The sequence below is a fragment of the Oncorhynchus mykiss genome, chromosome 26, assembly GCF_013265735.2.
Source record: "Oncorhynchus mykiss isolate Arlee chromosome 26, USDA_OmykA_1.1, whole genome shotgun sequence".
Lineage (NCBI taxonomy): Eukaryota > Metazoa > Chordata > Actinopteri > Salmoniformes > Salmonidae > Oncorhynchus > Oncorhynchus mykiss.
The window spans coordinates 10,956,366-10,982,044 of NC_048590.1; the positions used below are offsets into that span (position 1 = coordinate 10,956,366).

The 25,679-nt window shown below is 43.5% G+C and overlaps 1 protein-coding gene across 1 annotated transcript in view; it reads right to left on the reverse strand.

The window, feature by feature from the left end:
- The window catches only part of kif6 (kinesin family member 6), a 104,412-nt gene that overhangs the window by 74,162 nt on the left and 4,571 nt on the right, over nucleotides 1-25,679 (reverse strand). Inside the window, exons 2-5 of the mRNA XM_021585670.2 lie at nucleotides 24,890-24,999; nucleotides 20,523-20,597; nucleotides 3,092-3,239; nucleotides 1,999-2,108 (exon numbers count right to left, since the gene is read on the reverse strand). Of these exons, the coding sequence (XP_021441345.1) occupies nucleotides 1,999-2,108; nucleotides 3,092-3,239; nucleotides 20,523-20,597; nucleotides 24,890-24,999 (443 nt within the window). The remainder of the gene's footprint in view (nucleotides 1-1,998; nucleotides 2,109-3,091; nucleotides 3,240-20,522; nucleotides 20,598-24,889; nucleotides 25,000-25,679) is intronic.

Consider the following 25,679-nt stretch of genomic DNA (forward strand, 5'->3'; position numbering starts at 1 on the left):
TTATTTTTGAACCATTCCATTGTAGATTTTGCTTTATGTTTTGGATCATTGTCTTGTTGGAAGACAAATCTCCGTCCCAGTCTCAGGTCTTTTGCAGACTCCATCAGGTTTTCTTCTAGAATGGTCCTGTATTTGGCTCCATCCATCTTCCCATCAATTTTAACCATCTTCCCTTTCCCTGCTGAAGAAAAGCAGGCCCAAACCATGATGCTGCCACCACCATGTTTGACAGTGGGGATGGTGTGTTCAGCTGTGTTGCTTTTACGCCAAACATAACGTTTTGCATTGTTGCCAAAAAGTTCAATTTTGGTTTCATCTGACCAGAGCACCTTCTTCCACATGTTTGGTGTGTCTCCCAGGTGGCTTGTGGCAAACTTTAAATGACACTTTTTATCGATATCTTTAAGAAATTGCTTTCTTCTTGCCACTCTTCCATAAAGGCCAGATTTGTGCAATATACGACTGATTGTTGTCCTATGGACAGAGTCTCCCACCTCAGCTGTAGATCTCTGCAGTTCATCCAGAGTGATCATGGGCCTCTTGGCTGCATCTCTGATCAGTCTTCTCCTTGTATGAGCTGAAAGTTTAGAGGGACGGCCAGGTCTTGGTAGATTTGCAGTGGTCTCATACTCCTTCCATTTCAATATTATCGCTTGCACAGTGCTCCTTGGGATGTTTAAAGCTTGGGAAATCTTTTTGTATCCAAATCCGGCTTTAAACTTCTTCACAACAGTATCTCGGACCTGCCTGGTGTGTTCCTTGTTCTTCATGATGCTCTCTGCGCTTTTAACGGACCTCTGAGACTATCACAGTGCAGGTGCATTTATACGGAGACTTGATTACACACAGGTGGATTGTATTTATCATCATTAGTCATTTAGGTCAACATTGGATCATTCAGAGATCCTCACTGAACTTCTGGAGAGAGTTTGCTGCACTGAAAGTAAAGGGGCTGAATAATTTTGCACGCCCAATTTTTCAGTTTTTGATTTGTTAAAAAAGTTTGAAATATCCAATAAATGTCGTTCCACTTCATGATTGTGTCCCACTTGTTGTTGATTCTTCACAAAAAAATACAGTTTTATATCTTTATGTTTGAAGCCTGAAATGTGGCAAAAGGTCGCAAAGTTCAAGGGGGCCCGAATACTTTCGCAAGGCACTGTATATATATATATATAAATAACACACAATAACCTGATAGAGAAAGAGAACACAGCAAAGGAAAACAGTATAGTAGATGTTAGGTAGACATGTATAGTTTGTATTCAAGGGGCATTCTGGAATTGGGAAAACAACAAAGCGGTCCACTGCCACTGTTTTGTTAAACAGACGAGCAAGAGGGCTGGAGAAATGTATCCACTCAAATTCAGAGACAGAGCTATGGATGCAAGGACTGACCGCCCATGAGATCAAAAGTATTGTTTTAGCCTACAGTGTTTGTTTACAATTGCATTGTTTACAAACAATGTACTAAAACAGGTGTACATTTTGAGATCTGATGGGATATGACAGTTGAACAAAGCTCATGAGGCATTTATAAATTCTTCAAGACTCAATGGTTAAATATAAATGTAAAGGTCATGGATGTACCATTGAATGGCACTCCAGTCTCTTTTCACCTCATTTAACACCTGATTGACTTAACAAAGGGGACATCTCAATAGGTGGTCTAGGTAAGTCATGACATAACACAAGTGGGGAGGTTGGGCCTTCCCTCTTTTGTTCTTCATTGCTCTTCTATTGTTCGTTAAGCAAGTGGGGAGTTCAATGACATCACGTCTTCCCATCAGCCCAACTCTTTGAATGCCTTACTCCATGAAGTTTGCAGTTGTGTCAAAGAAAAAAACTATTTTGCTCAAAAAAACGTTTTTACCCTTTCGTGTGTGTACTTTACTGTATTTATACTTATCAACAGGAAAAGTTCAAAAATCACTGGAGGACTTCTTTAAGTGTGCAAGCCTAATTAGAGTAAAGTAAAGGAAAGAAGGAGGTACTGACGGTAGGTCCTCCAGGCGAGAGGCCTCGTGCCGGGGGTCCAGCAGGTCATAGCCCACCTCGTTGTAGATCTCCAGGTAAGAGATGTGGGTGGTGTACACCATACTGCTGTCCTGTAGACAAGACAATACAATGACCCATTATGGTGGTTATGGTAACACATTTGAAGGTATCTTCATACGGACATAACGCATTCATAAGCCATACATATAATAGGTATGTAATAACATTTTTTTTAAAGTATTATCCACTGCTAATAAAATTGTTGTAGTGTATGGGATATCCAAACTCATTTAGTTGCAAATATAAGTTAGTAATGATTGTTAGATTTTTTATCTCTCTTATCTAGCTACAGAGGCGATATATCAAAAGCCAATTAACAAGTTAATTCTTGGCTTCTTCTGGTATGATTAAATTGGATATCATGCCATTTTCTGCATTTATGTCACTCACATCCTCTGGCTGAAAGCTGGCCTACACACTAGTGAATGTGTGCAATAGCCTAGACTTGACTGAAAATGGGTGTATTTTATTTACAGGCACCCAAAGCAGTTATATGATAAAAGCAGTCTCAACTGGAGTTACAAACTGATTAATATTGGCAACCCACAACTAAAATCTTGCATAATTGCGTCAGAAGCTCAATTTATGTTCTGGGGGAGACTAGAACAAGGAGCAGAAGTAGGGAGGTAGCTCCACCCCCTCTCTCTGCAAGTTTTGGGCAAGTCTATAGGTCACATGTCCCCTCTCCTTGCAAAATTTGAAAGATGCAAGTACTGGCGAAATTGTGATTTGTCCAAATGATCAGTGTAAAAAAAAATCACTACACCTGAATAAAAGTTCCACATTAGATATAATTTATGTTACCTACCTCTGTCCACAAGAGATTACAGCGTGATAGATGCACCACACACAATGCAAATCGCGAGGTACAGTATCGAAAATTTTTCAGTGTGTTAGCTCACAGCATAGCTGTTTTTGTGTGGGGAAAATGTTGTCCAAAGTGAAAATGTAAGTAGAAGGAAAAATTCTCCCCTAAAGGAGTAAATCAGCATAATCCAAAATTACACAGCATTAGGCACATCACACGGCTGACCTGGCTGAAGTGCTGGTAGAGGTAAGAGAGCGTGCGAGGGATGATGCCCCGGTCACTGTAGCGCTCAGCGCCTCCTGTGATGGTGAAGGTCTTCCCGCTACCAGTCTGGCCATAGGCAAAGATGGTACCATTGTATCCCGACAATACACTGTCCAGAAAGATCAAGAACAAGGTGCAAACACACTTCACAGTAACTATACAGGTAATCGTATACAAAATACTATTCTGGTAACTTTCAATCATAAGAGTGGAAAGAGCAAGATGTTGTTATACTGTGGTACAACATTGCTCATCTCATATGTATATACTATATTCTATACCATCTACTGCATCTTGCCTATACTGCACTGCCATCGCTCATTGATATATTTATATATACTGTACATATTCTTATTCATCCCTACATTTGTGTGTATATGGTAGTTGTTGTGATTTTGTTTGATTACCTGTTAGATATTACTGCATTGTCGGTACTAGAAGCATAAGCATTTTGCTACACTCCCATTAACATCTGCTAACCATGTGTATGTGACCAATCAAATTTGATTTGATTTGATACTGTTGTATCCAGCCCACATACTGCCCAGACAAACAAAAAACTCTCAAGCTCAATTTGGCTTCTTGAGAGAGAACTTAAAGGGGCATTTCACTAAAAAATGAAAGTTTGTCTGATGTATTCAGACCTCAAATGTAGACTAATGTCAAGCTGAAACCACATCTAATGACATCGATTGTGTAGATCTAGCTATATGCCTCACTTAACCACTAAATTGAAAATATGAGTACTCTCTAATTTCCTAGTTTAATGTGGTCCTTATTTTTTCCATTCATTTGGGATTGAAACATATAGGCTAGATGGATCTACACAACCAATGTGATGGGACGTGGTTTCAACTTGACATCCGTCAACTTTGGAGATCTGAAAACATCTCACAAACTTTAGATCGAAAGTGTAATGTTCTTTTAACTAGCAGGTGAGACAGAACCCAAATAAACATTTGCCCACCAGTATGAGATGCAAATACAATGGTGTAACTATTCTATAAAGTACAGAGAAAGAGACGCCTCAACAATCCTCAACTGGCAGCTTCATTAAATAGTACCCACAAAACATCAGTCTCAACGTCAACAGTGAAGGGTGACTCCGGGATGCTGGCCTTCTAGGCAGAGTTGCAAAGAAAAAGCCATATCTAAGACTGGCCAATTAAAATAAAAGATTCAGATGGGCAAAAGAACACAGACACTGGACAGAAGAACTCTGCCTAGAAGGCCAGCATCCAGGAGTTGCCTCTTCACTGTTGATGTTGAGACGGGTGTTTTGTGGGTACTATTTAATGAAGCTGCCAGTTGAGGACTTGTGAGGCGTCTGTTTCTCAAACTAGACACTTGTTGTGCACCGGGGCCTCCCACTCCTCTTTCTCTTTCGCTTGGATGTGTCAACCCCTACAAAAATGTCCATTAATTATAATCCACATAATAATTCACTGTTGCTGCAGGATTATTTTCCTGTTGTAGCAAATTGGCAAAAATTAAGATCATAAATCTGTATGTGCTGCAGGCATTACTCACTAAATCTGTATGTGCTGCAGGCATTACTCACTAGACCAGCCTCAGGCACTCAAGACACGTTGGTTTAAGTGGCAGATAGGGAGGGACCACCCCTGCCAAGCCAACGTTATCCCACCATTAAGAGGAAACCAACCTAAAACTCCCCGACACTTGATTGTATTGAAGCTGACACTATAAATCTACAGGAAAATATTGTAGCGAAAGACACACAGCGATGGCCACAGACAGACTGATCTGCCGGTGAGCAGGAATGTCTTGGTTGAGTGAAGGAGGGCCCAAACCCAGTCAGCAGGGTTTTGTGTCTGGTTGGTGTCTTGGTGAGACTATATTTTGGTTTGGCATTCAACAAGACACCACATGTGCAGAAGAGCGACATGGAATGGGAACCTGTAATTGAATGAAATGTAATTCCAAATGGATTGCTAATGAAGGTCCGTGGGAAGAAAAGAAAGGTCTGGGGTAGGATGGCAGAAAACCGGGCTCTTCATTGCGAAATTACAAATGACTGCGAAGGCATACATTCTGTCCTATCCATGATGTCAAATTTAAGGAACCATATGTCAGTTAATACACTTTATAGGCCTATAGCAACAGTATTAGTATTACACTCTGAATCATTGAATTGAAATCTTCCCAAAGATTTCAGCCTCAAACTAGTTTTGTTTGGGACATTCAAACACTTATTTTAGAGCGGTGAGCATTAGCTCTTCCGCTCCTGTACGCCTTCTATGAAAACCTGCTGTACCATCTACAAAAAAGGAAAAAATTGTCTCATTCATCAGTCTATACAAAAAAATACATCCATTCATTCATTAGAAGGGTGGGTTGCTCTGGCTGGGATGAACGTTGTTGGGCAGACACTATGGTCTGCGTTCCAAGCATTCCCCTATTCCCTATAAAGTGCACTACATTTGAAGAGAACCCTAAGGGCACTGGTCAAACTAGTGCACTAAATAGGAAATAGAGGCCCTTTTGGAAACAGCTTATCCCTAACAAGAGTGACTCATGCCTGGTATGGGGAAAAGAGGAAAGACGGACACTGGTTCTGTGTCATAATGACAGGCCTAATGATGCGGCCTGGGCTCAACCACTTAAGCCTGGGTGTTTCCAAACACTTCTTCCTGTTTACACGCCGGTCTTCCTGGAGACGGACAAAGCCCTTCTTAGGGCACTTCACCATCCCTTAGACCTGCTCCTCTCTACTCTCTCTATTTTCCTCCACACCTCTTTATTTATACTGTATTTTAACTCCTTCTCACTTCATACTGTCCTACCAAACTATGAACAATGTTACTTGTAGCCCATGGGGAGATAGTAAATTGGATTTGTGTTACGGCAATAATGAAAAGGGGCATATAAGTTACTGAAGCCCCCAGTGAGCACATCGGACCACTATGCAATTCAATTACTGCCAACATTCAAACAAAGTGAAACAGGAAAAGATTAAGGAAAGGGCAGTCAATATATGGTAAGAGAAAGCTATAGAGAGCCTGCAAAGCTGTTTGTCCTGTACAAACTGGGACAGTTTTATCATGGATTATACCCTTGAGTCAGTATGAGTAGTGACTGTCTATATCCATTTCTCTGAGGGCAGTTTTATCATGGATTAGTGAAATGTTATCCAAATAACAAGCCATTTCTGCAGAGCTTAAACACACACCTTTTTCTGCTGGCAACAAACAGGACATGAAAACCTTGTAGAGGACAGTAAAACAACAAATAGCCCAGGCTAAGGACAACTACAAAAATAAAGTGGAAAACAAGAGATCTTCAGTTTCTTGTCAATTTCTCGCATGGAATAGCCTTCATTTCTCAGAACAAGAATAGACTGATGAGTTTCAGAAGAAAGTTATTTGTTTCTGACCATTTTGAGCCTGGAAAACAATCTCAGGCAGGCCTAGCAAAGTCTGGCAACCCTCACAGAGCAAGCCAAAAAGAAAACCAAAGGGAAAAACATGAAGGAAGAGGAACAGTTTGTCAATGAACTCATCACTTTTATCTGTTTTGATAATCACGACTTCTCCACTGTAACAGAAAGCCTGACGGAAAAACTGGAGCTCCAGTCCCTGGATGGAGTGGAAGTGCCAACCATTGAGGAGGAGGAGGTGAGACAGGTCTTCAAGAGAATCAAATCCAACAAGTCTACTGAAGGAATGCTCAGATGAGCTGGCAGACATCTTTTGTACTCTCTTAAACAACTCCCTATCAGAACACATGGTTCCCTCACTCTTGAAGACATCTGAGATCCGACCCGTTCTAAAAAAGAACAATCCAGCGGAGCTGAATGACTATCGTCATGTGGCATTAACGTCAGTCGTTGTGAAATGCCTTGTGGAGTGACGAAATACCCTTGTGGTCTCTGCCTGGCCAACTATGTCCACTGGGTTTCTCTACCTCTGAGCCCATTACGGTGACTGACTCACTGGCTTGCTCTTCGCTCTTCCATCCTTCCTGTCCTCGGGCATCGGGGAGATCTTCGTGGGCTATACTCGGCCTTGTCTCAGGGTAGTAAGTTAGTGGCCTGTTGGTGTGGGGGGCTGTGCTTTGTCAAGGTGTTTGGGGTTTCCTGCCTAGTTGTCCCTGTCCGGGGCTAACCATGCCTCAGGACTGCCTGGTCCAAACTTCCATTTAAGAATAATGGAGGCCACTGTGTTCTTGGGTACCTCAATGCTGCAGACATTTGTTGGTAGCCTTCCCCAGATCTGTGTCTCGAAACAATCCATTCTCGGAGCTCTACGGATAATTCCTTCGACCTCATGGCTTGGTTTATGCTCTGACATGCACTGTCAACTGTGGGATCTTATATAGATATATTACAGTGCCTTGCGAAAGTATTCGGCCCCCTTGAACTTTGCGACCTTTTGCCACATTTCAGGCTTCAAACATAAATATATAAGATTGTATTTTTTTGTGAAGAATCAACAACAAGTGGGACACAGTCATGAAGTGGAACGACATTTATTGGATATTTCAAACTTTTTTAACAAATCAAAAACTGAAAAATTGGGCGTGCAAAATTATTCAGCCCCTTTACTTTCAGTGCAGCAAACTCTCTCCAGAAGTTCAGTGAGGATCTCTGAATGATCCAATGTTGACCTAAATGACTAATGATGATAAATACAATCCACCTGTGTGTAATCAAGTCTCCGTATAAATGCACCTGCACTGTGATAGTCTCAGAGGTCCGTCAAAAGCGCAGAGAGCATCATGAAGAACAAGGAACACACCAGGCAGGTCCGAGATACTGTTGTGAAGAAGTTTAAAGCCGGATTTGGATACAAAAAGATTTCCCAAGCTTTAAACATCCCAAGGAGCACTGTGCAAGCGATAATATTGAAATGGAAGGAGTATCAGACCATTGCAAATCTACCAAGACCTGGCCGTCCCTCTAAACTTTCAGCTCATACAAGGAGAAGACTGATCAGAGATGCAGCCAAGAGAACCATGATCACTCTGGATGAACTGCAGAGATCTACAGCTGAGGTGGGAGACTCTGTCCATAGGACAACAATCAGTCGTATATTGCACAAATCTGGCCTTTATGGAAGAGTGGCAAGAAGAAAGCCATTTCTTAAAGATATCCATAAAAAGTGTTGTTTAAAGTTTGCCACAAGCCACCTGGGAGACACACCAAACATGTGGAAGAAGGTGCTCTGGTCAGATGAAACCAAAATTGAACTTTTTGTTAACAATGCAAAACGTTATGTTTGGCGTAAAAGCAAGACAGCTGAACACACCATCCCCACTGTCAAACATGGTGGTGGCAGCATCATGGTTTGGGCCTGCTTTTCTTCAGCAGGGACAGGGAAGATGGTTAAAATTGATGGGAAGATGGATGGAGCCAAATACAGGACCATTCTGGAAGAAAACCTGATGGAGTCTGCAAAAGACCTGAGACTGGGACGGAGATTTGTCTTCCAACAAGACAATGATCCAAAACTTAAAGCAAAATCTACAATGGAGTGGTTCAAAAATAAACATATCCAGGTGTTAGAATGGCCAAGTCAAAGTCCAGACCTGAATCCAATCGAGAATCTGTGGAAAGAACTGAAAACTGCTGTTCACAAATGCTCTCCATCCAACCTCACTGAGCTCGAACTGTTTTGCAAGGAGGAATGGGAAAAAAATTCAGTCTCTCGATGTGCAAAACTGATAGAGACATACCCCAAGCGACTTACAGCTGTAATCGCAGCAAAAGGTGGCGCTACAAAGTATTAACTTAAGGGGGCTGAATAATTTTGCACGCCCAATTTTTCAGTTTTTGATTTGTTAAAAAAGTTTGAAATATCCAATAAATGTCGTTCCACTTCATGATTGTGTCCCACTTGTTGTTGATTCTTCACAAAAAAATACAGTTTTATATCTTTATGTTTGAAGCCTGAAATGTGGCAAAAGGTCGCAAAGTTCAAGGGGGCCGAATACTTTCGCAAGGCACTGTACATTCCATCGCCATTCATCACCAATGGTGGGGGCAATACATCAATAGGGCTACTCACACCTCTGATTTAACCACTGGCGAGACTGGATTTAAAAAGGTTAAGACCTTCAGGAATCTAGAACATTCCATTAGATCGCAGTAAGTGTGAATCGAAAATCTGAATTCAACAGCTGAAGAAGAAATGTCTCACATTGGAGAAAGACAACCCATGGTTTGAATCAGTGCCCCAGAATGACATGGGGCTACATCCTGGCCCTGAAGCCGGAATCTATATGCTGGTAACTTTTTGAAGAGTAACCGAAGACAGAAGGCTATGGTCTGAGTTAGGACAAAGATATTTGAGCCCTGAGTCAACACAGACATCTCACATGTTGTTTATGTCTCCTAATACTGACGATAATTAAAAGCACTTGCATATTCCATAAATACCCCTATTATGAGTAAGAGGTGGAATTAGGACTAGAGCGCAAGGGAGAGAGGGAGAAATTGAGCAGGGCAGGGGAGGAGAAAGGAAAAGAGAGAGAGAGAGAGAAACATCATTCAGATAACAACATCAAGACCTACATTTGATCGCAGGAAATTCCAAGTAAATGCTCTAGTCTTTGCCTTTCTCCCTTGGGGAGCAAACCCTGAATTAGCCTAACCTTAGGACAAGGGAAAAACTCTCAGACACTATGTAAGAAGAGTAGCCAACCTCAGCCAAGTTTGAAAATACTTGATTTGAGAGATTGACAACGATAAGAAGAACATTTTACATCAGCGGTAATTCTGCTGATTTGACCACTAAGTGTGCCATCAATTAAAAAGATCTAAACTCAGCAAAGAAAAGAAACGTCCCTTTTTCAGGACCCTGTCATTCAAACAATTTGTAAAAATCCAAATAACTTCACAAATCTTCATTGTAAAGGGTTTAAACATTGTTTCCCAAGCTTGCTCAATGAACCATAAACAATTACTGAACATGAACCTGTGGAACGGTCATTAAGACACTAACAGATTACAGACGGGAGGCAATTAAGGTCACAGTTATGAAAACTTAGGACACGAAAGAAGCCTTTCTACAGACTCTGAAAAACACCAAAAGAAAGATAGCCAGGGTCCCTGCTCATCTGCGTGAACGTGCCAAAGGCATGCTGCAAGGAGGCATGAGGACTGCAGATGTGGCCAGAGCAATAAATTGCCATGTCTGTACTGTGAGACTCCTATGAAAGCACTACAGAGAGACAGGACGGAAAGCTGATCATCCTCACTGTGGCAGTCCACGTGTAACAACACCTGCACAGGATCAGTACATCCGAACATCACACCTGCGGGACAGGTACAGGATGGCAACAACAACTGCCCGAGTTACACCAGGAACACACAATCGCTCCATCAGGGCTCAGACTGTCCGCAATAGGCTGAGAGAGGCTAGACTGAGGGCTTGTAGGCATGTTGTAAAGCAGGCATCACCGGCAACAACATCACCGGCAACAACATCGCCTATGGGCACAAACCCACCGTTGCTGGATCAGACAGGACTGGCAAAAAAGTGCTCTTCACTGACGAGTCACGGTTTTGTCTCACATGGGGTAATGGTAGGATTCACGTTTATCGTCGAAGGAATGAGCGTTACGCTGAGGCCTGTACTCTGGAGCGGGATCGATTTGGAGGTGGAGGGTCTGTCATGGCCTGGGGCAGTGTGTCACAGCATCATCGGACTGATATTGTTGACATTGCAGGCAATCTCAATGCTGTGCGTTGCAGGGAAGACATCCTCCTCCCTCATGTGGTACCCTTCCTGCAGGCTCTACCTGACATGACCCTCCAGCATGACAATGCCCCCAATCCATACTGCTCGTTCTGTGCATGATTTCCTGCAAGACAGGAATGTCAGTGATCTGCCATGGCCAGTGAAGAGCCCGGATCTCAATCCCATTGAACACGTCTGGGACCTATTGGATTGGAGGGTGAGGGCTAGGGCCATTCCCCCCAGAAATGTCCGGGGACTTGCAGGGGCCTTGGTGGAAGAGTGGGGTAACATCTCACAGCAAGAACTGGCAAATCTGGTGCAGTCCATGAGGAGAAGATGCACTGCAGTACTTAATGCAGCTGGTGGCCACACCAGATACTGACTGTTATTTCTGATTTTGATCCCCCCCTTTGTTCAGAGACACATTATTCCGTTACTGTTAGTCACATGTCCATGGAACTTGTTCAGTTTATGTCTCAGTTGTTGAATCTTGTTATGTTCATACAAATATTTACACATGTTAAGTTTGCTGAAAATAAACACAGTTGACAGTGAGAGGACGTTTCTTTTTTTTCTGAGTGTATGTGAGTCATTGATAATACTCTAAATTGTCCAATTCCCAAAATGTAACATATATCGTATGAAAACAAGCCAGTTATCTAATAGGCTAGCCTACATCTGTGGTTACCAACCTTTTCTGCGTCAAGATCACTTTAAGTCCAAATGAAAGCTGAGATCTACCCCTCCGAATTGAATTTTAAAAACATGACTTAAAAAGCATAAGCAATACTAACCAACTTAAAAACTGGTTAATTGGCTAATGTTGAGGTTTGTGCACTAGGCCCAATATATTTCTTGGCTACACCTGAATTGCCCTGCCAATGTTGTTCTTCTCAGAACACTGAGATTATATATACAATACCAGTCAAAAGTTTGGACATACCTATTCATCTATGTTTTAACTATTTTCTACATTGTAGTGAACACATCAAAACTATGAAATAACACACATGGAATCATGTAGTAGGCAAAAAAAGAGTTCAAATCAAAATATATTTTATATTTGAGATTCTTCAAAGTAGCCACCCTGTGCCTTGATGACAGCTTTGCACACTCATGGCATTCTCTCAACCAGCTTCATGAGGTAGTCACCTGGAATGCATTTCAATTAATGGGTGTGCCTTGTTAAAAGTTAATTTGTGGAATTTCTTTCCTTCTTCTTAATGCGTTTCAGCCAATCAGTTGTGTTGTGACAAGGTAGGAGGGTATACAGTCTTTTACCCTATTTGGTAAAATACCATGTCCATATTATGGCAAGAACAGCTCAAATAAGCAAAGAGAAATGACAGTCCATCATTACTGTAAGACATGAAGGTCAGTCAATATGGAAGATTTCAAGAACTTTGAAAGTTTTTTCAAGTGCAGTCGCAAAAACCATCAAGCGCTATGATGAAACTGGCGTTCATGAGGACCACAACAGGAAAGGAAGACCCAGAGTTACCTATACTGCAGATTATAATAGTTCCCAGCCTCAGAAATTGCAGCCCAAATTAATGCTTCAGAGTTCAAGTAACAGAAACATCAACCGTTCAGAGGAGACTGCGTGAATCAGGCCATCATGGTCGAATTGCTGCAATGAAACCACTACTAAAGGACACCAATAAGAAGAAGAGGTAACTTAAGGGAAACTTAAATCAGTTCTACCAAATCTCTATCAACATGTTAAATGTGCAACCAGAGGGGAAAACAATTCAAGATCACCTGTACTCCACACACAGAGACGCATACAAAGCTCTCCCTCGCCCTCCATTTGGTATATCCAACCACAACTCTATCCTCCTGATTCCGGCTTACAAGAAAAAATTAAAGCAGAAAGCACCAGTGACTTGGTCTATAAAAAAGTGGTCAGATGAAGCAGATGCTAAACTACAGGACTGTTTCGCTATCACAGACTAGAACATGTTCCGGGATTCTTCCAATGACATTGAGGAATACACCACATCAGTCACTGGCTTTATCAATAAGTGCATCGAGGACGTCGTCCCCACAGTGACTGTATGTACATACCCCAACCAGAAGCCATGGATTACAGGCAACATTCGCACTGAGCTAAAGGGTAGAGCTGCCGCTTTCAAGGTGCGGGACTCTAACCCGGAAGCTTACAAGAAATTCCGCTATGCCCTGCGACGAACCATCAAACAGGCAAAGCGTCAATAAAGGGCTAAGATTGAATCATACTACACCGGCTCCGACGCTCGTCGGATGTGGCAGGGCTTGCAAACTATTACAGACTACAAAGGGAAGCACAGCCACGAGCTACCTAGTGACACGAGCTTACCAGACGAGCAAAATCACTTCTATGCTCGCTTCGAGGCAAGCAACACTGAGGCATGCATGAGAGCATCAGCTGTTCCGGACGACTGTGTAATCACGCTCTCCGTAGCCGACGTGAGTAAGACCTTTAAACAAATCAACATACAAAAGGCTGCGGGGTCAGACGGATTACCGTCTGGTCCAAGCATGTGCTGACCAACTGGCAGGTGTCTTCACTGACATTTTCAACATGTCCCTGAATGAGTCTGTAATACCAACATGTTTCAAACAGAACACCATAGTCCCTGTGCCCAAAAGATAAAAGGCAACATGCCTAAATGACTACAGACTCGTAGCACTCACGTCCGTAGCCATTAAGTGCTTTGAAAGGCTGGTAATGGCTCACATCAACACCATCATCCCAGAAACCCTAGACCCGTTCCAATTTGCACACCACCCAAACAGATCCACAGATGATGCAATCTCTATTGCACTCCACACTGCCCTTTCCCACCTGTACAAAAGGAACACCTATGTGAGAATGCTATTCATAGACTACAGCTCAGCGTTCAACACCATAGTACCCTCAAAGGTCATCACTAAGCTAAGGAACCTGGGACTAAACACCTCCCTCTGCAACTGGATCCTGGACTTCCTGACGGGCCGCCCCCAGGTGGTGAGGGTAGGTAGCAACACATCTGCCTCGCTGATCCTAAACACTGGAACTCCCCAGGGATGCATGCTTAGTCCTCTCCTGTACTCCCTGTTCACCAATGACTGCTTGGCAGGCACGACTCCAACAACAGCATTAAGATTGCAGGCGACACAACAGTGGTAGGCCTGATCACCGACGAGACAGCCTATAGGAGGTCAGAGACCTGGCGGGGTGGTGCCAGAATAACAACCTATCCCTCAACATAACCAAGACTAAGGAGATGATTGTGGACTACAGGAAAAGGAGCACCAAGCATGCCACCATTGTCATCGACGGGGCTGTAGTGGAGCAGGTTGAGAGCTTCAAGTTCCTTGGTGTCCACATCAACAACAAACTAGAATGGTCCAAACACACCAAGACAGTCGTGAAGAGGACACAACAAAGCCTATTCCCCCTCAGGAAACTAAAAAGATGGCATGGGTCCCCAGATCCTCAAAAGGTTCTATGGCTGCAACATCGAGAGCATCCTGACCGGTTGCATCACTGCCTGGTACGGCATTGCTCGGCTTCCGACCGCAAGGCACTTCAGAGGGTAGTGCGTATGGCCCAGTACATCACTGGGGAAAAGCTGCCTGTCATCCAGGACCTCTACACCAGGCAGTGTCAGAGGAAGGGGAAGGCCCAAAAAAGGAGGAAGGCCCTAAAAATTGTCAAAGACACCAGTCATAGACTGTTCTCAATACTACTGCATAGCAAGCGGTACCAGAGTGCCAAGTCTAGGACAAAAAGGCTTTTCAACAGTTTTTACCCCAAAGGCATAAGACTCCTGAACAGGTAACCAAATGGTTGCCCGGACTATTTGCATTGTGTTTATCATATATGCATAGTCACTTTAACTATACATTCATGGACATACTACCTCAATTGGCCCGACCAACCAGTGCTCCTGCACATTGGCCAACCCAGGCTATCTGCATTGTGTCCCACCACCTGCCAACCCCTATTTTTACACTACTGCTACTCTCTGTTCATCATATATACATAGTCACTTTAACCATACCTACATGTACATACTAACTCAATAAGCCTGATTAACCGGTGTCTGTATATAGCCTTGCTACTGTTATTTTCAAATATCTTTTATTGTTGTATTTCTTTACACACACACACACACACACACACACACACACACACACACACACACACACACACACACACACACAGCTTTTATTCACACTATTGGTTAGAGCCTGTAAGTAAGCATTTCACTGTTGTATTCGGCGCACGTGACAAATAAACTTTGATTTGATTTGATGAGATGGAAAAGCATTCCAGGTGAAGCTGGTTGAGAGAATGCCAAGAGTAGGTACAGCTGTCAAGGCAAAGGGTGCCTACTTTGAAGAATTGAAAATATATTTTGATTAGTTTTACACTTTTTTGCTTACTACATGATTCCATATCAAATCAAATTGTATTTGTCAAATGCGCCGAATACAACCTTACCGTGAAATGCTTACTTACAAGCCCTTAACCAACAATGAAGTTCAAGTTAAGAAAATATTTACTAAATAAACTAAAGTAAAAAATGTAAAGCAATAATAAAATAACAATACCCTCCAAACTCGTCATCAAGCTCGAGACCCTGGGTCTCGACCCCGCCCTGTGGAACTGGGTACTGGACTTCCTGACAGGCCGCCCCCAGGTGGTGAGGGTAGGTAACAACATCTGCACCCCGCTGATCCTCAACACTGGGGCCCCACAAGGGTGCGTTCTGAGCCCTCTCCTGTACTCCCTGTTCACCCACGACTGCGTGGCCACGCACGCCTCCAACTCAATCATCAAGTTTGCGGACGACACAACAGTGTTAGGCTTGATTACCAACAACGACGAGACGGCCTACAGGAAGGAGGTGAGGGAGTGTGGTGTCAGGAAAATAACCTTACACTCAACGTCAACAAAACTAAGGAGATGATTGTGGACTTCAGGAAACAGCAGAGGGAACACCCCCCTATCCACATCGATGGAACAGTAGTGGAGAGGGTAGTAAGTTTTAAGTTCCTCGGCGTACACATCGTGAAGAAGGCGCAGCAGCGCCTCTTCAACCTCAGGAGGCTGAAGAAATTCGGCTTGTCACCGAAAGCACTCACAAACTTCTACAGATGCACAATCGAGAGCATCCTGTCGGGCTGTATCACCGCCTAGTACGGCAACTGCTCCGCCCACAACCGAAGGCTCTCCAGAGGGTAGTGAGGTCTACACAACACATCACCGGTGGCAAACTACCTGCCCTCCAGGACACCTACACCACCCGATGTCACAGGAAGGCCATAAAGATCATCAAGGACAACAACCACCCGAGCCACTGCCTGCTCACCCCGCTATCATCCAGAAGGCGAGGTCAGTACAGGTGCATCAAAGCTGTGACCGAGAGACTGAAAAACAGCTTCTATCTCAAGGCCATCAGACTGTTAAACAGCCACCACTAACATTGAGTGGCTGCTGCCAACACACTGACTCAACTCCAGCCACGTTAATAATGGGAATTGATGTAAAATATATCACTAGCCACTTTAAACAATGCTACTTAATATAATGTTTACATACCCTACATTATTTATCTCATATGTATACGTATATACTGTACTCTATATCATCTACTGCATCTTTATGCAATACATGTATCACTAGCCACTTTAAACTATGCCACTTTGTTTACATTCTCATCTCATATGTATATACTGTACTCGATACCATCTACTGCATCTTGCCTATGCCGCTCTGTACCATCACTCATTCATATATCTTTATGTACATATTCTTTATCCCTTTACACTTGTGTGTATAAGGTAGTAGTTTTGGAATTGTTAGCTAGATTACTCGTTGGTTATTACTGCATTGTCGGAACTAGAAGCACAAGCATTTCGCTACACTCGCATTAACATCTGCTAACCATGTGTATGTGACAAATAAAATTTGATTTGATTTTAATGAGACTATATACAGGGGGTGACGTCAAAGTGCAGGGGTACAGGTTAGTCGAGGTAATTTGTACATGCAGGTATGGGTAAAGGTGGGGCGGTGTCAATGTAAATAGTCCGGTGGCCATTTGATTAATTGTTTAGCAGTCTTATAGCTTGGGGGTAGAAGCTGTTAAGGAGCCCTTTGGTCCTATACTTGGCACTCCGGTACCGCTTGCCGTGCAGTAGCAGAAAGAACAGTCTATGACTGGAAGCTTTGACAACAACATTTTCTCTGACACAGCCTAGTATATAGGTCCTGGATGGCAGGAAGCTTGGCCCCAGTGATGTACTGGGCCATACGCACTACCCTCTGTAGCGCCTTGCGGTTAGATGCCGAGCAGTTACCATAACAGGCGGTGGTTAGAATGCTCTCAATGGTGCCGCTGTAGAACTTTGAGGATCTGGGGACCCATGCCAAATCTGTTCAGTCTCTTGAGGGGGAAAAGGTGTGTCTAGCCCTTTCACGACTGTCTTGGTGTATTTAGACCATTATAGTTAGTTGGTGATGTGGACACCAAGGAACTTGAAACTCTCAACCCGCTCCACTACAGCCCCATCGATGTAAATTTGGACCTGTTCTGCCTGCCTTTTCCTGTAGTCCACAATCAGCTCACATTGAGCTACACTGCCAGGTCTCTGACCCCCTCCCTATAAGCTATCTCATCGCTGTCGGTGATCAGGCCTACAACTGTGTCGTCAGCAAACTTAATGTTGGAGTCGTGTTTGGCCATGTAGTCATGGGTGAACAGAGAGTACAGGAGGGCACTAAGCACACACCCCTGATGGGCTCCAGTGCTGAGGATCAGCGTGGCAGATGATATGTTGCCTACCCTCACCACAAGGGGGAGGCCCGTCAGGTAGTCCAGGATGAATTTGCCGAGGGAGGTGTTTAGTCCCAGGGTTCTTAGCTTAGTGATGAGCTTTGTGGGCACTATGGTGTTGAACGCTGAAATGCAGTCAATGAACAGCATTCTCACATTGTTGTTCCTTTTGTCCAGGTGGGAAAGGGCAGTGTGGAGTGCGATTCCGATTGTGTCGTCTGTGGATCTGTTGGGGCGGTATGAGAATTGGAGTGAGTCTCGCGTTTCTGAGATGATGGTGTTGGTGTGAGCCATGACCAGCATTTCAAAGCACTTCATGGCTACCAACGTGAGTGCTACGGGGCGGTAATCATTTAGGCAGGTTACCTTCGGCACAGGGCTGTCTGCTTGAAACATGTTGGTATTCCAGACTCGGTCAGGGAGAGGTTGAAAATGTCAGTGAAGACACTTGCCAGTTGGTCAGCGCATGCTCAGAGAACACATCCTGGTAATTCGTCTAGCCCTGCGGCCTTGTGAATGCTGACCTGTTTAAAAGGTCTTATTCACATCGGCTACAGAGAGCATGATAACACTGTCGTCCGGAACAGCTGATGTTCTCCTGCATGCTTCAGAGTTGCTTGCCTCAAAGCGAGAATATAAGTCATTTATAAGTCTGGTAGGCTTGTGTCACTGGGCAGCTTGCGGCTGTTCTTCCATTTGTCATCCATAACAGTTTGCAAGCCCTGCCACATTCCACAAGCATCGGCGCCGGTGTAGTACAATTCAATAACCCTGTATTGACGCTTTGCCTGTTTGATGGTTCCTCAGAGGGCTTAGCAGAATTTCTTATGAGCGTCCGGGTTAGAGTCCCGCTCCTTGAAAGCGGCAGCTCTACCCTTTAGCTCAGTGCAGATGATGCCTGTAATCCATGGCTTCTGGTTGGGGTATGTACGGTCACTGTGGGGACGACGTCATCGATGTACTTATTGATGAAGCCAGTGACTGTACTCCTCAATGCCATCGGAAGTGTCACCGGAACATATTCCAGTCTGTGTTAGCAAAACAGTCCTGTAACTTAGCATCTGCATCCTCTGACCACTTCCTTATTGAGCGAGTCAAATGGTACTTCCTGCTTTAGTTTTGCTTGTAAAAATAAAGCAGGAGGATAGAGTTACGGTCAGATTTGCCAAATGGGGGGCGGGCTTTGTACGAGTCTCTGTGTGTTGATTTAAGGTGGTCTAGAGTTTTTTTTCCCTCTGGTTGCACATTTAACTTGCTGGTAGAAATGAGTGAAAATGGATTTAAGTTTCCATGCATTAAAGTCCCCGGCCACTGGAAGTGCCGCCTCTGGATGAGCATTTCTTGTTTGCTTATGGCCCTATACAGCTTGTTGAGTGCCGTCTTAGTGCCAGCATCGGATTGTTGAAAAATATAGATGAAAAGTATTGGTAAATAGTGTGGTCTACAGCAATCAGGAGATACTCTACCTCAGGCGAGCAAAACCTTAATATTAGATTTTGTGCACCAGCTGTTATTAATAAATAGAGACTGCAACCCCTTGTCTTAACGGACGCAGCTGTTCCATCTTGCCGAAGGAACGAAAACCCCGCCAACTGTATGTTATCCATGTCGTCATTCTGCCACAACTCTGTGAAACATAATATATTACAGTTTTTAATTTCCTGTTGGTAAGATATCCTTGATCAGAGCTCATCCATTTTGTTAACCAATGATTGCACGTTGGCTAATAGGACTGATGATAGAGGGGGTTTACGCACTCGCCTACAAATTCTCAGAAGGCAGCCCAACCTCCGACCCCTTTTCTCCGTCTTTTCTTCACGCAAATGATGGGGATTTGGACCAGTTCCCGAGAAAGCAGTATCTCCTTCGCGTCGGGACTAGTGAAAGAAAAAATCTTCGTCCAGTTCGAGGTGAGTAATCACAAAAGTTATTTTTGGTCATAAGTGACAGAAGCAGCAACATTATGTACAAAATATGTAAAATAATAAGTTACAAACAACGTGAAAAATAGCACAGAAATGGTGGTTTACTGGTAAACTTCAAACATTTCCTGGAATATACCCTCCCTTTGCAACCCTAGTCACAACTATTACTGAAGAGCACTAGAAATTAGGGAGGGGTAGCCCAAAAACTGGGAAATCTACATATAGTAGCACAAAAATGATGATGAGCTTCGGCGAAGGATACCCGCTGCATTGCGGCGTAAGGCTTCTCGCATGCACAGGATAGCAGAGTGTGTGACCCCATCTGCTAGCTCACCACTTTGTGGTTTGGACCAAAAATCACTGCCTCCCTTCATTTCCATCTCCGCACTAGCTCAGCTTACTGTCAGAGCAACGTGCTACCCGTCAACATGCCTGGCGAAGTCTGTGTGGTCCGGGCCTTGCTGCAACATTGAACAGGGGCCCTAGCGGTGAACGAATGGTGTGTAGGTGATCATTGTTCCTGAGCATTGTCTCAAGATCAGTTTTCCTTTCATTTTTTAGAGTTTGAGGTAAAGGAAGCTGATCATAGATCTGTCATTAGTGGCTATCGGTTTTCAACCTCTTTTTGGTGGAGAAGTTAGGCCCACCTTAAACATTTCACCTGTATCTATAAGTCTAAGTAGTAATCTTGACTGGGAAGCACAGTTTAGAATAGAATGGACCACAGACAATGGAGAAAGCAACTGTACGTGTGTTGAAAAACCCCAATAGGGATTCACACTGCCAAAACAGTGCCTGCCTACAATTGTAGGTAGTTTTCTTTTGGTCGTCCAGTTATTAGGTCTACCTTCGAGAATGTCAGATATCCAACACAGTAGCTTGTTAAAATGGTTAGCATGAAATTAGAACAAAACATTTCAAAGATTCACTCTAAACTTGAAGTTTAAAACAAGTTCACCTGTCTGCCACTGGCTTGGCGATGGCTTCAAATATGTCCTCTTGCTTGACTGTTTGATCAAACACCTCTTGGAACCTGAAGGGAAGTGGGAAAATAAATGAGTTTCCACACACTGTACTTTAAATAGAGGAGAAATCATTACTTCTATACACAGCAGTTAATTAACACTTTGGACCGGGGTTACAGCCTGGACTGAAAATAATGTTCGGTAGAGAATGTAGGCTTAATCGAAGTCCAGGAAACCAGCCCATGATCTCCAGTAGGCCAATACAATGGACAAGCAAAAAAAGGATTTTGAGACAAATATTTGAGACAAATATCTTATTAAATAAACCCCAAACGTGAACTGAAGAACGTACTCCTTAAAGGAGCAATCGGTCACCAGCTGCTGATTTGGTAAACAGCTGAGGGATGGGGATAGAGAAATGTAACCACTCTGTCTATGCCCCTGTTGCTGCTATAACAGCCTCTACTCGTCCGGGAAGGCTGTCCATGAGATGTTGGAAAATTGCTTCCATTCAGCCACAAGAGCATTAGTGAGGTCAGGCACTGATGTTAGACCTGGCTCGCAGTCGGCGTTCCAATTCATCCCAAAGGTGTTCGATGGGGTTGAGGTCAGGGCTCTGTGCAGGCAAGTTCTTCCACACCGATCTCAACAAACAATTTCTGTATGGACCTTGCTTTGTGCACGGGGGCATTGTCATGCTGGTACAGGAAAGGGCCTTCCCCAAACTGTTGCCACAAAGTTGGAAGCACAGAATATCCTTGTATGCTGAAGCAATAAGATTTCCCTTCACTGGAACTAAGGAGCCTAGCCCGAACCGTGAAAAACAGCCCCAGACCATTGTTCCTCCTCCACCAAACTTTACAGTTGGCACTATGCATTCGGGCAGGTAGTGTTTTCCTGGCATCTGCCATACCCAGAATCCTCTGTAAGACTGTGAAGTGTGATTCATCACTCCAGAGAACGCATTTCTACTGCTCCAGAGTCCAATGGCGGCAAGCTTTACACCACTCCAGCCGACGCTTGGCATTGAGCATGGTGATCTTAGGCTTGTGAGGGTCTCCTCGGACTTGGAAACCCATTTCATGAAGCTCCCGACGAACAGTTATTGTGCTCATGTTGCTTCCAGAGGCAGTTTGGAACTCGGTAGTGAGTGTTACAACCAAGGACAACCATTTTTACACACTACGTGCTTCAACACTCGGCGGTTCCATTTTATTTCACCTTTATTTAACCAGGTAGGCTAGTTGAGAACAAGTTCTCATTTACAACTGCGACCTGGCCAAGATCAAGCAAAGCAGTTCGACACATACAACAACACAGAGTTACACATGGAATAAACAAACTTAGTCAATAAATACAATATAAAAGTCGTTATAGGTAGGATAAGGGGGGTGAGGCAATAAATAGGTAATAGTGGCAAAATTTTTACAGTATGGCAAATTAAACACTGGGGTGATAGATGTGCAGAAGATGAGTGTGCAAGTAGCGTTCTGTGACCTTGCGTGGGGCTACCACTTCACAACTGAGCTGTTGTTGTTCCTAAATGTTTCCACTTCACAAAAACAGCACGTACAGTTTACCAGGGCAGCTCTAGCAGGTCCGAAATTTTACCAACTGACTTGTTGGAAAGGTGGCATCCTACGACTGTGCCACATTGAAAGTCACTTTAAGGCCATTCTACTGCCAATGTTTGTCTATGGAGATTGCATGGCTGTGTGCAAAATTGTATACACCTGTCAGCAACAGGTCTGGCTGAAATAGCCGAATCCACTAATTTGAAGGGGTGTCCACATACTTTTCTTTATACAGTGTATTTCTAAGTTATATTATTCAAGAATAAACATATTAATTATATAAAAGTCCCAAAATCATTGTAGCAATCTCATTTACCCCTTTAAATGATTTTCCAAACTGTGGGCATAGTTAGGCTAAGTCATCTTCAAAGCCAGCCACACCCCAAATAATGTCCCAGGGAAGACGGGAAAGATCTATTGGGAGCAGTCCGCCCCTAATGCTCTTCCATGAGGAATTTTATTCCAACAGGCGCAAGGGAACTTCCGCAATCTATTAAAAGGCTGTTGTGGTTAAGAGGCCTCAATAGCCACGGCTGACTACAGAACTGTGAATTGAGGGCTTGGAAGCGTGGCATGAAGGGCTCTGCTCTGTATTGTAAGGACAGCAGCCTTCACCGCCACAGTGAATCAGACATTGTATCTTTGCCATTAGGTAGGCCTATGTGAAAAGAGAAGTATGCCTATGCTTTTGTTGCCTGTTACACACACTAAATTATTCCACTGCTCTGTCGTTCACTACATACTTTAGTCTGAGACTGTCATCATTGAAGTTGTTTGTGGTGACGAGGGGCGTTTTACAAAAGAAAGTAATTTGCAATTGGTTAAAGACGACCCAATCAGAGTATCAAAGCCAATGATCAAAGCCAGACCATTGTTTTCTGGACCAATCTGACGGACTATATACAGTGCCTTGCGAAAGTATTCGGCCCCCTTGAACTTTGCGACCTTTTGCCACATTTCAGGCTTCAAACATAAAGATAGAAAACTGTATTTTTTTGTGAAGAATCAACAACAAGTGGGACACAATCATGAAGTGGAACGACATTTATTGGATATTTCAAACTTTTTTAACAAATCAAAAACTGAAATATTGGGCGTGCAAAATTATTCAGCCCCCTTAAGTTAATACTTTGTAGCGCCACCTTTTGCTGCGATTACAGCTGTAAGTCGCTTGGGGTATGTCTCTATCAGTTTTGCACATCGAGAGACTGACATTTTTTCCCATTCCTCCTTGCAAAACAGCTCGAGCTCAGTGAGGTTGGATGGAGAGCATTTGTGAACAGCAGTTTTCAGTTCTTTCCACAGAATCTCGATTGGATTCAGGTCTGGACTTTGACTTGGCCATTCTAACACCTGGATATGTTTATTTTTGAACCATTCCATTGTAGATTTTGCTTGTGATGAGCTGTGTTGCTTTTACGCCAAACATAACGTTTTGCATTGTTGCCAAAAAGTTCAATTTTGGTTTCATCTGACCAGAGCACCATCTTCCACATGTTTGGTGTGTCTCCCAGGTGGCTTGTGGCAAACTTTAAACGACACTTTTTATGGATATCTTTAAGAAATGGCTTTCTTCTTGCCACTCTTCCATAAAGGCCAGATTTGTGCAATATACGACTGATTGTTGTCCTATGGACAGAGTCTCCCACCTCAGCTGTAGATCTCTGCATTTAATCCAGAGTGATCATGGGCCTCTTGGCTGCATCTCTGATCAGTCTTCTCCTTGTATGAGCTGAAAGTTTAGACGGACGGCCAGGTCTTGGTAGATTTGCAGTGGTCTGATACTCCTTCCATTTCAATATTATCGCTTGCACAGTGCTCCTTGGGATGTTTAAAGCTTGAGAAATCTTTTTGTATCCAAATCCGGCTTTAAACTTCTTCACAACAGTATCTCGGACCTGCCTGGTGTGTTCCTTGTTCTTCATGATGCTCTCTGCGCTTTTAACGGACCTCTGAGACTATCACAGTGCAGGTGCATTTATACGGAGACTTGATTACACACAGGTGGATTGTATTTATCATCATTAGTCATTTAGGGCAACATTGGATCATTCAGAGATCCTCACTGAACTTCTGGAGAGAGTTTGCTGCACTGAAAGTAAAGGGGCTGAGTAATTTTGCACGCCCAATTTTTCAGTTTTTGATTTGTTAAAAAAGTTTGAAACATCCAATAAATGTCGTTCCACTTCATGATTGTGTCCCACTTGTTGTTGATTCTTCACAAAAAAATACAGTTTTATATCTTTATGTTTGAAGCCTGAAATGTGGCAAAAGGTCGCAAAGTTCAAGGGGGCCGAATACTTTCGCAAGGCACTGTATATGTATTTTTGCATTCGGTGAAGGGTCGTGGGAGGTACTCAGATCCAGACTCATTGCGAAGAAGAAACTAACATCCGTGTTCGTGGCTTAGCGTTTGGCCAGACCAAGGAGTCTTGGTAGCCGGGCAAATGCTTTTGCACAGACACTCTGCCCTTATGTAGTTCTGTGGATATCCCGCTAACAAGCAGAAGGAATTGATGAGCAACTATTTAGAGTGAGGCTTAAACGCAGGGGTAGGGTTAGAGCTAGTGGTTAAATCCTTCCCAGCATGACCATACAGTGACAACCATATACCAGTGTCGGCTAAAATGCATTTTCATTCAACTTAAGAGCATGTCGCTGTAGTAGAAAACGTGTTGAAAGTCATAACCTAAGCCCCTACACCTGAGCCTTTAGGTTCTAAGCCTAATGACAATAGAAATACCATGATCCATGATGCATGTGATGTGTGTTTGCCCGATGCTCACCTGAACTTGTAGGTCTCCTTCTTGTTGTTTATGAAGCCGTCAGCCAGGTCCTTGGGTACCAGGAACTCCAGTATGGAACCCGCCGGCTCCCCATTGTCCACACAGTATACCTGAAGGAAGAACAGTGTTAGCTTGTTATTCTTGCGTTGTCAGACATCATTACGTATTGTAGCTAGGCCTAAACAGTTGTTGCAAGGCTAACTTGTTAACAATAGACATAGGGCTATTTCAGAGAATAGAAATGCATTGTGGTCACACAGTGCTTGGCCCCACATGCAGTGTAGACTCAAATGATGCAATAATAGGCTAAATGGTACTCGCTACAGGCCTAGGTCTACAGTCTCTAGACTTTTAGAGAGATTAGCCTAACCCTGAGCTGAATGCCTACCTTTTAGGCTACACCCATACCGTACTATACTATAGAACAGGACAGTGTGGTCATAGCTAAAAAGCGGGCAGAATTGTTGTATGAGACAAGGGCTGCATTCCAAACACTTAACAGACACACCCTCTCCCCTCAAACTAAGTGGACACTTCTGGTGACCTATCATGACATCTGATGTGATTACACTTGCAGGGCAAAGGCCGAGTGAGGAAGGTATCCATTTTAAATGGGCCACCCTTGCCCGGAAATTCGTCACTTGTTCGTGACAATAGTATTTTCAGCCACCGGTAGCTTGTGGACGCTTTATATGCGCTACAGTCAATTATGATTGCATGTCTGCATATATTAACTATATCATTATTAATATACGCATAATGTCTGATAGCTAGCAAATGAATTGGCTAA